We start from the raw sequence: 12,878 nt of genomic DNA, 5'->3' as shown, positions 1-12,878 counted from the left end.
CCCAGTCTCTATCCATTCCCTCGGAAGTCATTATACCGATTTTCACAAACTCAAAAGGATTCAATCTCCAACCGAATATCCACAACACATCATAACACTCTTGCAAGCAAATCCAAGCATTCAAACATACCAAGATATGATCTGCATAAAGTATCCAAGTATGCCTTCACCGCAAACCTCCTCACGCCAAGTTCCACACCGGCAATGGCGTACATGTCCGCATCTCCCCTGCTCGCTAACCTTACCCCGCATTCTACATTAGCAACTCCTATGACAGGTAGACTATGATGATCATTCAGAACAAAGTCAATCCAAGGGAACACGAAGCGATGCACAGATGAGGGGGCATTGTAACGTCGTATGGTATCGTGGACAATTAAGATAAGTGGATACTTCGGGTTTGTAAAAACAAGTTGGAAAAAGATATGAAGGATGTCTATACCCCAGGAACTTGGGGACTTTTTATCTTCTGTTCGGAATTGAGTCTCTCGTTTGAGGTTTCTTCATATCGAAACGATAATCATGGGGGTTTATCACAATGGAAGGCTTTACTCGTGAGCCTGGTAGTAGTGGCAGATATCGGGGTTGGAAGTCAAATAGAGAAGGAATTTGATGTTTTTAAATACGTCGATCCATTCATTGGAACTGCGAAAGGAGGTATGTTCTGCTGATTTCCTGAAATGTGCTGAGATTTGTTACTGACATACCGGCAGGTCATGTGTTTCCTGGAGCCACTTTACCTTTTGGTAAGCTTTATTAACTCCTCTCTTGATGATTTGAGCTCATTAGTTTCAAGGTATGGCCAAAGCAGTTGCAGATGTGAACAATCCCGATGAAAAGCAAGGAGGGTTTGCCTCAGATAATTCCGATATCACAGGATTCTCTCATATGCATGATTCCGGCACGGGTGGTGTGAGTAACACTATTTCATGAAAAAATTACTGCTTGACTGACCCAAAACGCAAGTCGCCATCACTTGGAAATTTTCCATTATTTCCACAAACAGGTTGTCCTGGAGATATCTTGAATAATTGTTTCTTCACCAAAATCGATCGAGCATCGAGAAGAATTAATGGGACTGCTGAGGCTCATCCAGGATACTTTGCCGTTTCCTTAAATACTTCTATTCATACAGAAGCAACTGTCACAAATCATACCGCATTGTATCGATTTACTTTTCCTTCGAATTCGTCATCTAATGATTCATATTCCACCCGGCAGGCCCCTCTACCTTACAGCCCACTTATCTTAGTAGATCTAACAGATTTGCCGGAGTCTCGTTCAAATGGTTCGGTCCAAGTCGATCCAGATACCGGAAGACTTTCTGGAACCGGAACATTCAATCCTTCATTTGGAATTGGAAGCTATGATTTACATTTTTGTGCCGATTTTAAAGGTGCAGATATTCGAGACACGGGAGTTTTCATAAATAATCGTGCCGGAAGTGAACCCAAGAATCTCAGTGTTACACCCGATGGTATAAATTCACCTCCTCTTCCAGCAGGAGCCTGGACACAATTCAAAGCACCCGCAAACAACCAAATCCTTGCTCGAGTAGGAGTGTCGTTCATTAGCATCTCAAAAGCTTGTCAGAATGCCGAGAATGAAATACCAGATTTTGATTTCGAGAAAGTGTTAACTGCTGCTGAAGATGCGTGGAGAGAAAAACTTTCGGTTATTAGTGTTGATGCTACAGGTGTTAGTGATGAACTCCAAACTGTTTTTTGGTCCGGCACTTATAGGGCCATGATTTCACCACAAGATTACACGGGGGAGAATCCATTGTGGGACAGCGATGAACCTTATTATGATTCTTATTATTGTATTTGGGATTCTTTTAGAAGTATTCATCCGTTGTTGACTTTGTTGGATCCATATAGTCAGACACAGATGGTGAGAAGTTTGATTGATGTTTATCGTCATGAAGGTACGTTCTCAAAAGTCTCCTGGGACTAAACTGTTCGCTAATAGTGTACTAGGAAAGCTTCCGGACTGTCGAATGTCGCTTTGTAAAGGATTTACTCAAGGAGGTTCAAATGCAGATATTGTTTTAGCAGATTCTTATGTTAAGAATATCACTCAAGACGTGGACTGGGCAACAGGTTATGAAGCAGTGGTATCTGACGCTGAAGGTATGCTTGCCAAGGTACATTTCATCATCACATCATTAACAAGATGTAGATGAGCCAGCAGACTGGTCCATAGAAGGTCGAGGTGGCCTTACCAGCTGGAAGAATCTCGGTTACATTCCAACCGATGACTTCGATCCTTATGGAGTAGGACCTATGACCCGCTCTATCTCCCGAACAGTAGAGTACGCTTACAACGATTTCTGCATTGCCGAAATTGCCCAGGGACTCGGCCAAACTGGCGACGTTGAAAAGTATCTCGGACGCGCTGAGAATTGGAAAAACATGTACAAAGCCGACCAAACCTCCTTCGTCAACGGATCCACCGATGCACCCGACTCCATCGTCGACACTGGCTTCACCGGATTTCTCCAACCCCGCTATCTAAACGGAACATTCGGCTACCAAGATCCCACCCTCTGCTCCCCCCTCTACAACTTCACATCCTGCTACCTCAACCCCAACGGCCACGAAACCTACGAAGGCAGTTCCTGGATGTACACCTTTTTCGTCCCCCAAGACATGGCCTCCTTAGTCACCACTCTCGGCGGCCCCTCCCTCTTCACCTCCCGTCTCGCCTATCTCCACACCTCCGGCCTCCTCTACATCGGCGACGAACAAGCCTTCCTCCCCGTCTTCCAATTCCACTATGCCGGCCGCCCCGGCCTGTCCGCCCACTTCTCCCACTTCTACATCCCCTCGCAATTCAACACCACGGTCGCCGGGATCGCCGGAAACGACGATTCCGGCGCCATGGGCTCCTTCACCACGCTTGCCATGATGGGACTCTGGCCCGTCTCGGGCCAAAACGTCTACCTCATCACTCCTTCCTATTTCCCGGAAGTAAGCGTCAGGAATGGACAATCGGGAAAAGTGGCCACGATTAGAAATATCAATTTCGATAGCGCCTACGAGAATATATATATTCAGAGCGCGACGCTGAATGGGGAGATGTGGACTAAGAATTGGGTGACGCATGATTTTTGGTTGGAGGGGGGCGTCTTGGAATTAACCCTGGGGAGGAATGAAAGTGTGTGGGGAACGAGGGATGAGGATTTACCGCCGAGTGCGTCGACGATGGAGTGGTAGGGTTGGATGAGGGGAGTGGTTAGTAATGATAATGATAGGCGAGGGAGGGAAACGGGAGATGGGATGTTGTTGTTAATGTGAATGAATGATCGCGCGTGTATTGAGTTTGGGTTGAAATACACTAGTAGCTAGCTTTCTGTTATGTTGCTAGTAATTTTTTTAAATGACAGAGGACACAGAAGATATATAACAAACAACGCTAATTAAAGTACCTCAATGTCGTCAAGAATTCCGCGTGCACTTCCATACCATAGTCGTCTTTTTCATCAAACTCTATATAGGTTCGGAGTTTTACGTTTTCGAGATTTCGACATAATTCATTTTTACATCATCTATCTAATCAAATATCATACATATATGAATTCATTCCGTGATCTTCGGTCTTTTGACCCCTTGCCCCGTCGCTTTTCCATTACCTCTTCCTCTTTCCCTTCCCCTTCCACTGACTTTCCTTTTCCTTTTCCTCTCTCCAAACCCACTGCTTTAGGTTTAGAACCTATTGAACCCTCTCCCTTCTCCTCCTCCTCATCATCATCACCATAATCATCTGCTTCATTGTTATCTATTTCAGCATCCACATCTTCATCTTCATCTTCACCCCCCTCATCCCCATCCACCTCCTCTACCACTCTTTTCTTTCCCTTTCCCTTTCCCATCCCCTTTTTACTCGCATCTCTTTTCGCTTGCGCCTCCACACTCAATTCATTCTTCTTCGCCCACTCCCTCGCATTATCCGCAAAGGTACCTCTATCCTTCAACGAATTCGCCGCTCCACCTTTCTTCTTCGCCTTTAATTTCCCCACCGCCTCTCTCATCCTCTTGCTTCCTTTTTCCCTACTGTCACCCCCCACCACCTCCCACTCCACCCACCCCAACACCACCCTCAAGTATCTCGTAATATTACTCTGCGTCCCCTCCGTCTCCCGTCGATTCATATCCCTAATCACCGGCACCAAAATTTCATCCACCCGTTCTTGACTCCAACCCACCGTGGTCATCAAAAATTCTCTCAGTTGTCCTAGATCTGGGACTCCCCATTGGAAAGCCTCGGCCGTACTATCAACATCCGGTTTGAGATATGCTTCTGTAACCGCCTGACTCGGGAATGCGGGGGGTAGAAAGAGTTTCGTCGCTTGTGAACGACGGAACTTTTTGCGGAAGAGTGTTGGCTCGCTTGCGAGTGGAGGGGTCGTAAGAGGATTTTGAACGAGGGACCACCATTCTTTGAATTCTTCAAGTCCGGCATGGGATGGAAATTCCGAGAGTATCTCCACAGCGGTGACGGGTCCAATGCCTGGAATTCCTTCCGTGTAATCTGAGCCTAATAAATGAGCTATTGAAATGAGTTGATCTCTCGAAGAGAAAGTTCTTTTTCCAGATCGGAAGAAAGGTAACACTCCACGAGCTTATTGGAATTAAATAAGTTTTTGTAAACTCTCGTCCCGCCAAAAAGAAAAATATCCGAATCATCAGTCACAATGCCATCTACAAGACCCAGACGGACAAGCTCAGCACATTGAGCTTCTGCTTCCATTGGTGCGGTGATGTAAGGAATACCGAAAAGACGGAGTAGAGCTTGACATTCTGTGATCATGATATGAGATACCTCATCTGCATCTCTACGATCTTTCTTTTGTTGACTTCGCAATTTTTTGAGTTCTTGCTCGTATGAATCATGGTTTTCTTTTTCGGATTTGTTGTTTAGGGTACTGGCAAAGCGAGCATGTTCTTCTGCTTCGATAGCGAGTTGGGTCATTAGTTCTTCTTCTTCCGGATCGCTAAAATCGAATTCATCTGGAATCGCTTCAGCTTCTTGACGATCATATGCATCGTCAAAGGGTGGCTTGTCGGATACAGTGGGTCCAGATGGCAAGGTAGATATAGCATCTGCCATTTGAACATCTTCAAACACTGGAGTCGGACTTTTTCTTGCAGAAGTTGATAGTTGTGTAGGTTCAGTTGCTTGAACATCAGGAAGATCCACATCTTCGAAAACAGGAGACGGTGATTTTGATTTCGAAGAAGACACATCTAGGCTCTCTTCAACGGGAGGTATGGATCCTGAAGCCTTATTAGACTTGGGAGCAACGTCCCCATAATCACTCTCCGACCACTCTACCGGTTCATCAGACTCTTCTATTAAACCATCTTCCGCACGAGGTTCTGCCGATGGCCGTCGATCCCGAGGAACATCAGACAGCGGCGGTTGAGCTTTAACAGCTTCCGCCAAATCATCCATACTATTCTCGGCAATATTAGGCGTGGGCGCTTTGTCCAAAACTTCAACATCACTATCATTATCATCATCAGAGTCTACATGAATAACCCCGTGATCACGTTGAAAAATCCTCTCGTCTTCTTCTGCTCTTTCGCGATCCTTCGCGTTCAATTCTTGATCTTTCTTGCGCTGCTGTTGTACTTGTGATCTAATATCATCATTGCCAATTAACCAAGGAGGTAATGGTTTCGCCTTTTCTTCTTCATCTTCTTTCTCGAAGCCACCAGCCAGTTCCTCTTCATCTTCCTCTAGTGGCTCTCCAGTTAACTCTTCTGGTTTCTTCTTGCCGAATAAAAGATGATTTGAACTGAATACTCTCGAACGGCAATGGTCCATCGAAAGGATTCTTTTGTTCACAACAACTGGTGCTGCTTGACGGACTTTTCCGGTGCCTTTTGTGACCTTGCTTTCCTCAATGCGGATTGAAAATCCATATCACTATCACTATCACTATCACTATCCACCTTCTCAGTCTCTTCTTTCCGTTTCGGCACAGCAGCATTAGCTCTATTATTAACCATATGAGCAATCATTTTTCCACTAGACTTAGTGAGAGGTCTAGCATCTGCTACTGCTTTTTGCTCATATTCTGGCATTGGTACATCCTCAAATAGATCTTCTTCCTCTTCTTCCGCTTTCTTCCTGACCATAGCCTTTTGGAGTGATAGTTCAATGGCTCGATTTATATGATCCTCCTCGTCAAGTCCTACATCCTCATCTTGATCTTTTTGTAATGACATAGCAATCGCGCGATTAATATCTTCATCCTCATCATCGTAAGTTGCATTCAAGGAATTGTGTCCCCGGTTGTTCGACTACATCATCCACGAAGAGCGAATCCGGATCCTCAGATGGCATTCGTGTAGGTTTTGAATTCGATTTTCTCCTCGAGTTGGAGTACTCTTTCCTTCTTTCAGCAACTTCTCTGGCTTGAAAATCACTATAAGTCATGTTCCTCCCATCGTCTTTGGCTTTCGGTAACCGATTTAATCCTTCAACAGGAACATCCTCGAAATCATCTTCCTCAGATTCAGACACCAAGTCCACCTTGTTATTTTTCGATCATAATCATCAACATCAATCGGCTTATTCTATCCCCCACTCCCTTTTCCAGGAGACCACACCTAAAGCCCAACCACCTTCAACACCATCAGTCTTGACCAAACGTATTCCCTTCCCCTCTCCCCTGCAATTCTACTTGTCCCCATTAACCCAAACATCGGCTCCTCCGCATTCATTCCATTCAAATTCATCAATCTCTGCGTCAACTCGTTTTCTCCTCCCTAACCCTCTCAATTTGGAATTTCGAGAAAGCCATCCTATCCGGAAACATCTCTTCCAATTGTTCCTTACTCAACCCCATCCTCAATCTAACTCCTCAACCTCGCCGCATTCAAAATATTATACCGATCCCCCGCTGGTAAACTCATAAAAAACTCCCCATTAAAATCGATCTTACTAAAATCATATAAATTCACATCTTCTCCATTGTGAAACTGTCTCGCATATTCTTCCAATTCTCTGCCGACATGATTCTCGGATCTTCCGTCTACCCATTACTTCTATGCCATTTGTCAATTCAGGTAAATGATATGCGTCCTTTTTGTATAATTTCCGGGTCGTTTGGACTTGTTGCTCCGACATCCCTATCTCATCCACATATGCCAATTGCTCTTCCGGCACCACCTCTTCATCTTCAACAGGTCTGCTTCGTCCTTCCCTTTCCCTCCTCTTCCTCTCACTATCTTCCTCCTCCGCCCTCCTCTTCATCTGTACCCCCAAAAGCCTCCCTGCAGTCCTAACAGCATCTTCCCTCCTCCCCTCTCTCTCCTCTTTCTACCCAATACCGTTTGTCGTTTCAATATGGGCGCGCCACCATCAAACACAAAAACAGGTTTAATGCCATGAAACAAAAGTTTTGCATATCCTGCGGAAGAATCCCACGATATGCGAATTGCGGAGCGCATTCCCTTCTTTATCGCGCACGGCTTTGAGGAATTGATAGATCCAGATTGAGGCGGTCGACGGCGAGTCGTTTGCGGTTGAGAGCTGGGAGGGGAGTGGGACGAGCGCAGGGTTGCCACGATGTCCAGAGGCCGGTGACAACCCATGGTGAGGGTGTTTGAGTCTTTACCTTCGTGTAGAAATCCTGGATATCAGAATTGAGGTTCGCGGATCAGAAATTCGTGTCGGCAACCCTAATGTAATGTTAAGAAATCAACAGTAATTGAAGTCAGGTAGAATGAACAAGAACTCTGAATCCTCAGCTACACCCTTATGTAATGGTATTATATTCATCCCATGTCAAAAGAGAGCGTTTCAAAAATTCCAAGATTCTCATCTCTCAATGCGAATTCAGCTAATAACTTTCACAAATCTTAAATCCCACATCCGACTTCTGCCTTCACTTCCCACCTCATTTACACTAAACGCTAACCGCGTAATGACGCATAAGAGCCCACGTTCACACGTGACTATCACTCCAGCTTATCTTATCGCAAAACCCACCAAACTCATTCTCTAGTATGCATGCTTAAATCCCCTCCAAAACACCCCTCTCCTCTCTCCTCACTCCTCACTCCACATCCACCACCAAAGCCACAGCCATGACATCTCTCGCACCCACACCCTCCACAGAGATTTCCGAATCTCCCGCTCGAGAAGAAGCACGCGCCTATCTGCACAATCTCCTCTGCAAAAATCCTACTCGTTCACACAACCGATCATCGCATGTTTCGGGGGGAATTCAAGTGTACCGATTCTGTATGTTTGCCTTTCTTTAAGATTTCTCAACCTCACGCATATGTATACTCAAAGATAAAGAAGAAGAAGAAGAACCCCAAGAAGAGAAAGCTAACCCATTCTCCACACCCCAGGACCTCAACGTAATCCTCTCCGAAACCTACGAATATCGCATTCCCCCCTCTCCCCCCACACCCACACCCACATCCACAACCTCCTCATCCACACAACCCAAAGATCCCACCTCCTCCGTCTCGCAGTCCCAACCCCAACCCCAACCCCTCCTAAACATCACCCCCCGCTGGCTCGGTCTCGTCGTCGTCCCCGGCGCCCACATCCTCCGCATCGAGCTCGAAGAATTCGAAAGCCAAACACGCGGTCGCAAATCCTAAAAACCCTAAAAACCCTATTTAAAACAACCTAAACCCTAACATCTTCCAATCTACTCGCAGACGAGCACAAGATGCGCTGGTCAAAGACAGCCACCTCCCGCTATACTCCCGTCAAGACAGGAATGCTTTCTTATTAAAGACAGAAGTACCATGGCATATCCCACATGTGATAGCGCATCGCTAGAGCTTGGTAGAGGTGGATGCAGATGTATCAATACAAAGCAGACTACGATTATACAACGTCAAGCATGGCCAGCATTCAACTACCTGACTGATATGAAGTTTAATATCCATAAAGTGAGGAGAGAAGATGTAATAGCATTTAGACAAATGAGATGAATCTGGCTCGACATTCGTTATATTTGGGTATAATCTACCACAGAGGGTCATCTTTGTTGAAGGATTGGAATAATTGTGTGGTGATAAGGATGGCAGGGACAGCGGATCACTGTCTGGAATAGCTTTAGTGTTAGTCGGTAGAATTAGTGACAATCTGAAGATCATGAGATGGGCATGGTGGATGAATCAAGATACCCAGAGAAGACACTCCGAACAAGACAGCTAGGAGTTTCTCAAAAACAAAAATACCAACTCAAATGATAGAAGCATTCATTAAAAACTAAAGATACAAAAGCCTCCAAGCCCATAATCGTGTTCCCACCCCATACCCTCAAACCCTTTTTAGCTCCCCACTTCACCAAACCCTCATTTGCCGGTTTCAACACCCGTATTCTTAGATCGTATATGATCAATTACCACCCCATTCTGATTCCAACATTATCATCATTAGAAAAAAAAGAAAAAATCATCGATCCATTCCGAGCAGAGCAGTAATAGCAGCTTTCGAAGCAAAGCTAAAGAAATCTTGGAAATACCCGCCACTAATTCAGTCCGTTCCTTTAACACCATCACAAGCTGATTATACCTAGACAATCTTCTCATTCAGCATCATTCTTTTCCTGAATTCAAGAGTTGTTCGACCATTATGCGAGCTCTTCTTGACGACCTCTTAGTTCACCATTGGTGATGCTACCTTGATGAGAGTGAGCAATCTCTTCTTCCTCCTCCTCATCTTCGTATTCATCACCACCCTTGTGAGCTTCAGCTGGTATCCAAAGACCACTCTCATTATCATTCAAAGGTTGATCTTGGCCTGTAAGATCATGACCTTGAGCGTTACGTTGAATGTTGTTTCGTCTACGTTGAGACAAAGTACGAGCGCGAGTGGAAAGGTTGGAAGAGACGGCCGCATTGGAGTTAACCCAGTTGGTTAAAGAATCCTCACAATCTTGGATGATGGCCTTGCTCGCTTCATATCCATCATATGCTTGTCGGGTCTCACCTGGTGTGACAGGGGTGTCATCAACAAGTTCCAAAAGATGTTTTCCGTAACCAGCGATGATAGCGACCTTTTCGCAATGTTCACGGAGAGCATCAAATTGGTAGGTGTAAGCAGCCTTGAGCTTCTCACGGGTGATGTTGGAAAGTTGAGCTTCAGCGACCAAAGATTCGGCCTCAGCACGAACCAATTCTTGCTCAAGAACGACAATTCTTGGAGATTCTGGCTCCTTGTATTTGAGTTGAGCGATTTGATCAGTAATCTTTTGCTTGCGATCTCTGCTTGGTTGAACGGAAGCTTCGATGTTTCTGATGCTCTTGATGGTAACACGATATTGGTCATAACGATCAACATATTGATCCTCAAGTTCACCAATTTCGTAGAGCAATACACCGAGCTTGTCGGTAACATCTGATACGTCTTCATCGCAAGCCTCACCCCAAATGGAGAGTTGTTGCTATGCTCTGTTAAATTGACGCATTTGAATGTGATAAACAGAATGACTTACTGCTACCTCCATTCTCTCTCTTCCGACGAGTTCCATACTGCGCATGACATTCTTCTCCATCTTCACGAGTTGACCAAGCTTTTTGGAAAGCTCTGGTCCTCTAGTATTGAGGGCAGAGTGTGTCTTGAGTCGCATAGCATGGCCTGAGTTTATAATTGTTAGCAAATCATCCCTTGAATGACACAGCGAATGTCGTTTTTCATAGCTATCGCAATGAGAATTTAAATAAAGGTTCACGACAGCGACAGATATGATGATACCCGACACAGACACGCCCTATTTTGGTATATCCAGAACAGTATGTTCATCATGTAATCATATCTGGAAGGGCTGTACAGAGCAACTCGATGTTCTGTCTTTCCCTTGTCCGTCCCTCTCCCTGTGTACAGAAACTTGCGTGTACCCCACATCCATCATGTATAACATATCGCAAACGTCATAGAAGAAATGTACTGACCGAGACCGCTTCTGCCGAAGAACTTTCCAGATTTTGTACTCGAAGGTGGTGGAGGGGGGTTTTGAAGTTGCGAGGCCTGTGAAGAAGAAAGAAAGGAGACTCGTCAGTAAAAGTTCACATTAATCTTACGAAAAGATATGCCATCGCCAATCGAGTCTATCTGGTATAACTTACAGTTGGAGCCCGCGATTGTCTCATAGAATATGTGCGATGCATTGTGAAGGCTGCTGGATTGATTTACTCAAAGGGTATCTTTGTTGTGTTGCGGGTCAAGGGCTCCTGTCGGTTTGAAGCTTTGGATTAGGTGTATAGTAGACACAAAGGATTGTTTTGAGTGATGATAGATTAACAAATTAACAAATTGATAAATTGATTGAAACGAGAAGGAAGCTTCGAGAGTGATAGATGGTTGTTGATATTGCTTTCTTGCGGATCTGGAGAGTTAAGTGGGACGGATACGCTTTTAGTTCATGACGATCATACGAATCCTGGGTCATAGTTGAGAATGGTGGTAGGTTGTAACAAGGAAATGACGTCGGTTGCTTACTCAATGGGGAAAAAAGGGTGATTTTCATGAGTTGACCAATCACATGATTTGATTTGAAGTAGCCGGAAACATCAACAGGATTTTGATATGCAAGTACGAATGAACTCCAATATTCTCCATATGATCCATATGATCCATATCATCCATATCATATCACATACCGGTATTGGGTGTGTAAATTCGATGTCGGTTACCCAATGCACTTCTCTATGGATTCTCTATATACAAGTACCTAGCAGATAGCTTGATCTTCATCATGGTTATATATTAATGAGATCTTCACTGTACGAGTATACTGCAAGTTCTTGATTGATATTAACTTATAACTTATAAAATGCTCCACCACCACCATCCATTGTTTCGATTGAGCGTTCGTTCGCATATGCATGGAACATGTCAAAACGTTGATCAACATCACTTCAAATAAGGTTCATGAACTTGAAAATCAAAGCACGACTAGACTTCAAAGCAAATTCATAGCAAATTCAAAGCGAAATTCAAAGCATCAATTGTCAACGTCAACGTCAACGTCAACTTCAACATCAACATGAATACCCACGTCATTCTTTTTTTCAACCTACTTTTCTTCTTTTACAAATAAATCAACACGGGAACTTTTCGGGAACGCTATCTATACCCGTTTCGTCAATATCCAGTCCCGATTCCGTAGTTCTTCAAGAGATTCTAGTCTAGCGCCGGCAGCTATCGATTCTTACTATTACCTCAGTTCCCCCCTTTTTTATCATTCAACCAAGGAACGGGGCTGTGTTTGGCAAATGGATTTGAGTTTATCTATGCCTTGGCAGATCGTTGGGTGCTTGGTCTAATCAAACCCAACACGCATGATCGTGATTTGTAGTCACGTGTCGCGTATTCTTGTTTCAATGATTTATCTTCCCTTTGTTTCTTCTTTTCCTTTCCTATATGCTAGATGTTCATTCTTCGAATCTTTCAGTCTTTGTCTTTCTCAAACAATCATGTTACTTCGATTGTCTAATGTTTCACCAACTGTACAAGTTTTTCAGAATTCATCCCTTGGGGACTTTTGGTCATGATCAGTACACCAGTGGGTGCACGGACTCATGGGACAACGTGACAGCAAAGCACAATTTCATACTAAAAAGAGTGACTTTAATAATTCAATTAAAATTCAAATTTCGATTGAATTTTATTCAAATTGATACAATGTGTTTTTCAAGCATTAAAGAATAGTTTTCTTGAAGCTTATTTCAAAAAAGTGAAATTTGAGCTGAAAAATTCAATAGTGCGTTTTCCCACCAAATTTTTTGGTGGGAGATTATATATTCTATTACCAAGACTTCAATTTTGATCATTTTAATTCAAAATTTATTCTATATAGAATCTTTATGCTTGAAAAATATATACCTCAATTTCAA

General features: G+C 44.0%; 4 protein-coding genes across 4 annotated transcripts; 2 read left to right on the top strand and 2 right to left on the bottom strand.

The window, feature by feature from the left end:
- Window positions 1–425: 425 nt before the first annotated feature.
- On the top strand, window positions 426–3,429 carry EAF02_004469 (uncharacterized protein; the record flags this gene model as incomplete). Its single annotated transcript, XM_038900517.1, has 6 exons — window positions 426–657; window positions 714–746; window positions 797–912; window positions 967–1,927; window positions 1,980–2,132; window positions 2,182–3,429. The coding sequence occupies 6 exons, from the start codon at window positions 426–428 to the stop codon at window positions 3,216–3,218; spliced, it is 2,532 nt and encodes an 843-aa protein (XP_038760224.1). The 3' UTR covers window positions 3,219–3,429.
- Window positions 3,430–3,565: 136 nt separating this feature from the next.
- EAF02_004468 (uncharacterized protein) lies at window positions 3,566–7,607 on the bottom strand (the record flags this gene model as incomplete). The annotated part of the gene is made up of 6 exons (XM_038900516.1): window positions 3,566–4,539; window positions 4,614–5,803; window positions 5,878–6,263; window positions 6,316–6,543; window positions 7,057–7,332; window positions 7,383–7,607. 6 exons carry the CDS (start codon window positions 7,605–7,607, stop codon window positions 3,566–3,568), a joined length of 3,279 nt encoding a protein of 1,092 aa, XP_038760223.1.
- Window positions 7,608–8,102: 495 nt separating this feature from the next.
- Window positions 8,103–8,630, top strand: EAF02_004467 (uncharacterized protein; the record flags this gene model as incomplete). The annotated part of the gene is made up of 2 exons (XM_038900515.1): window positions 8,103–8,259; window positions 8,314–8,630. 2 exons carry the CDS (start codon window positions 8,103–8,105, stop codon window positions 8,628–8,630), a joined length of 474 nt encoding a protein of 157 aa, XP_038760222.1.
- Window positions 8,631–9,613: 983 nt separating this feature from the next.
- Window positions 9,614–11,150, bottom strand: EAF02_004466 (uncharacterized protein; the record flags this gene model as incomplete). Its single annotated transcript, XM_038900514.1, has 4 exons — window positions 9,614–10,426; window positions 10,478–10,620; window positions 10,935–11,010; window positions 11,109–11,150. The coding sequence occupies 4 exons, from the start codon at window positions 11,148–11,150 to the stop codon at window positions 9,614–9,616; spliced, it is 1,074 nt and encodes a 357-aa protein (XP_038760221.1).
- Window positions 11,151–12,878: the final 1,728 nt, after the last annotated feature.

This window comes from Botrytis sinoallii (genome assembly GCF_014898435.1).
Source record: "Botrytis sinoallii strain Bc 23 chromosome Unknown BSIN_006, whole genome shotgun sequence".
NCBI lineage: Eukaryota > Fungi > Ascomycota > Leotiomycetes > Helotiales > Sclerotiniaceae > Botrytis > Botrytis sinoallii.
Note: the sequence above shows the minus strand (reverse complement) of the source record. Positions and strands in the feature narration are given on the sequence as shown.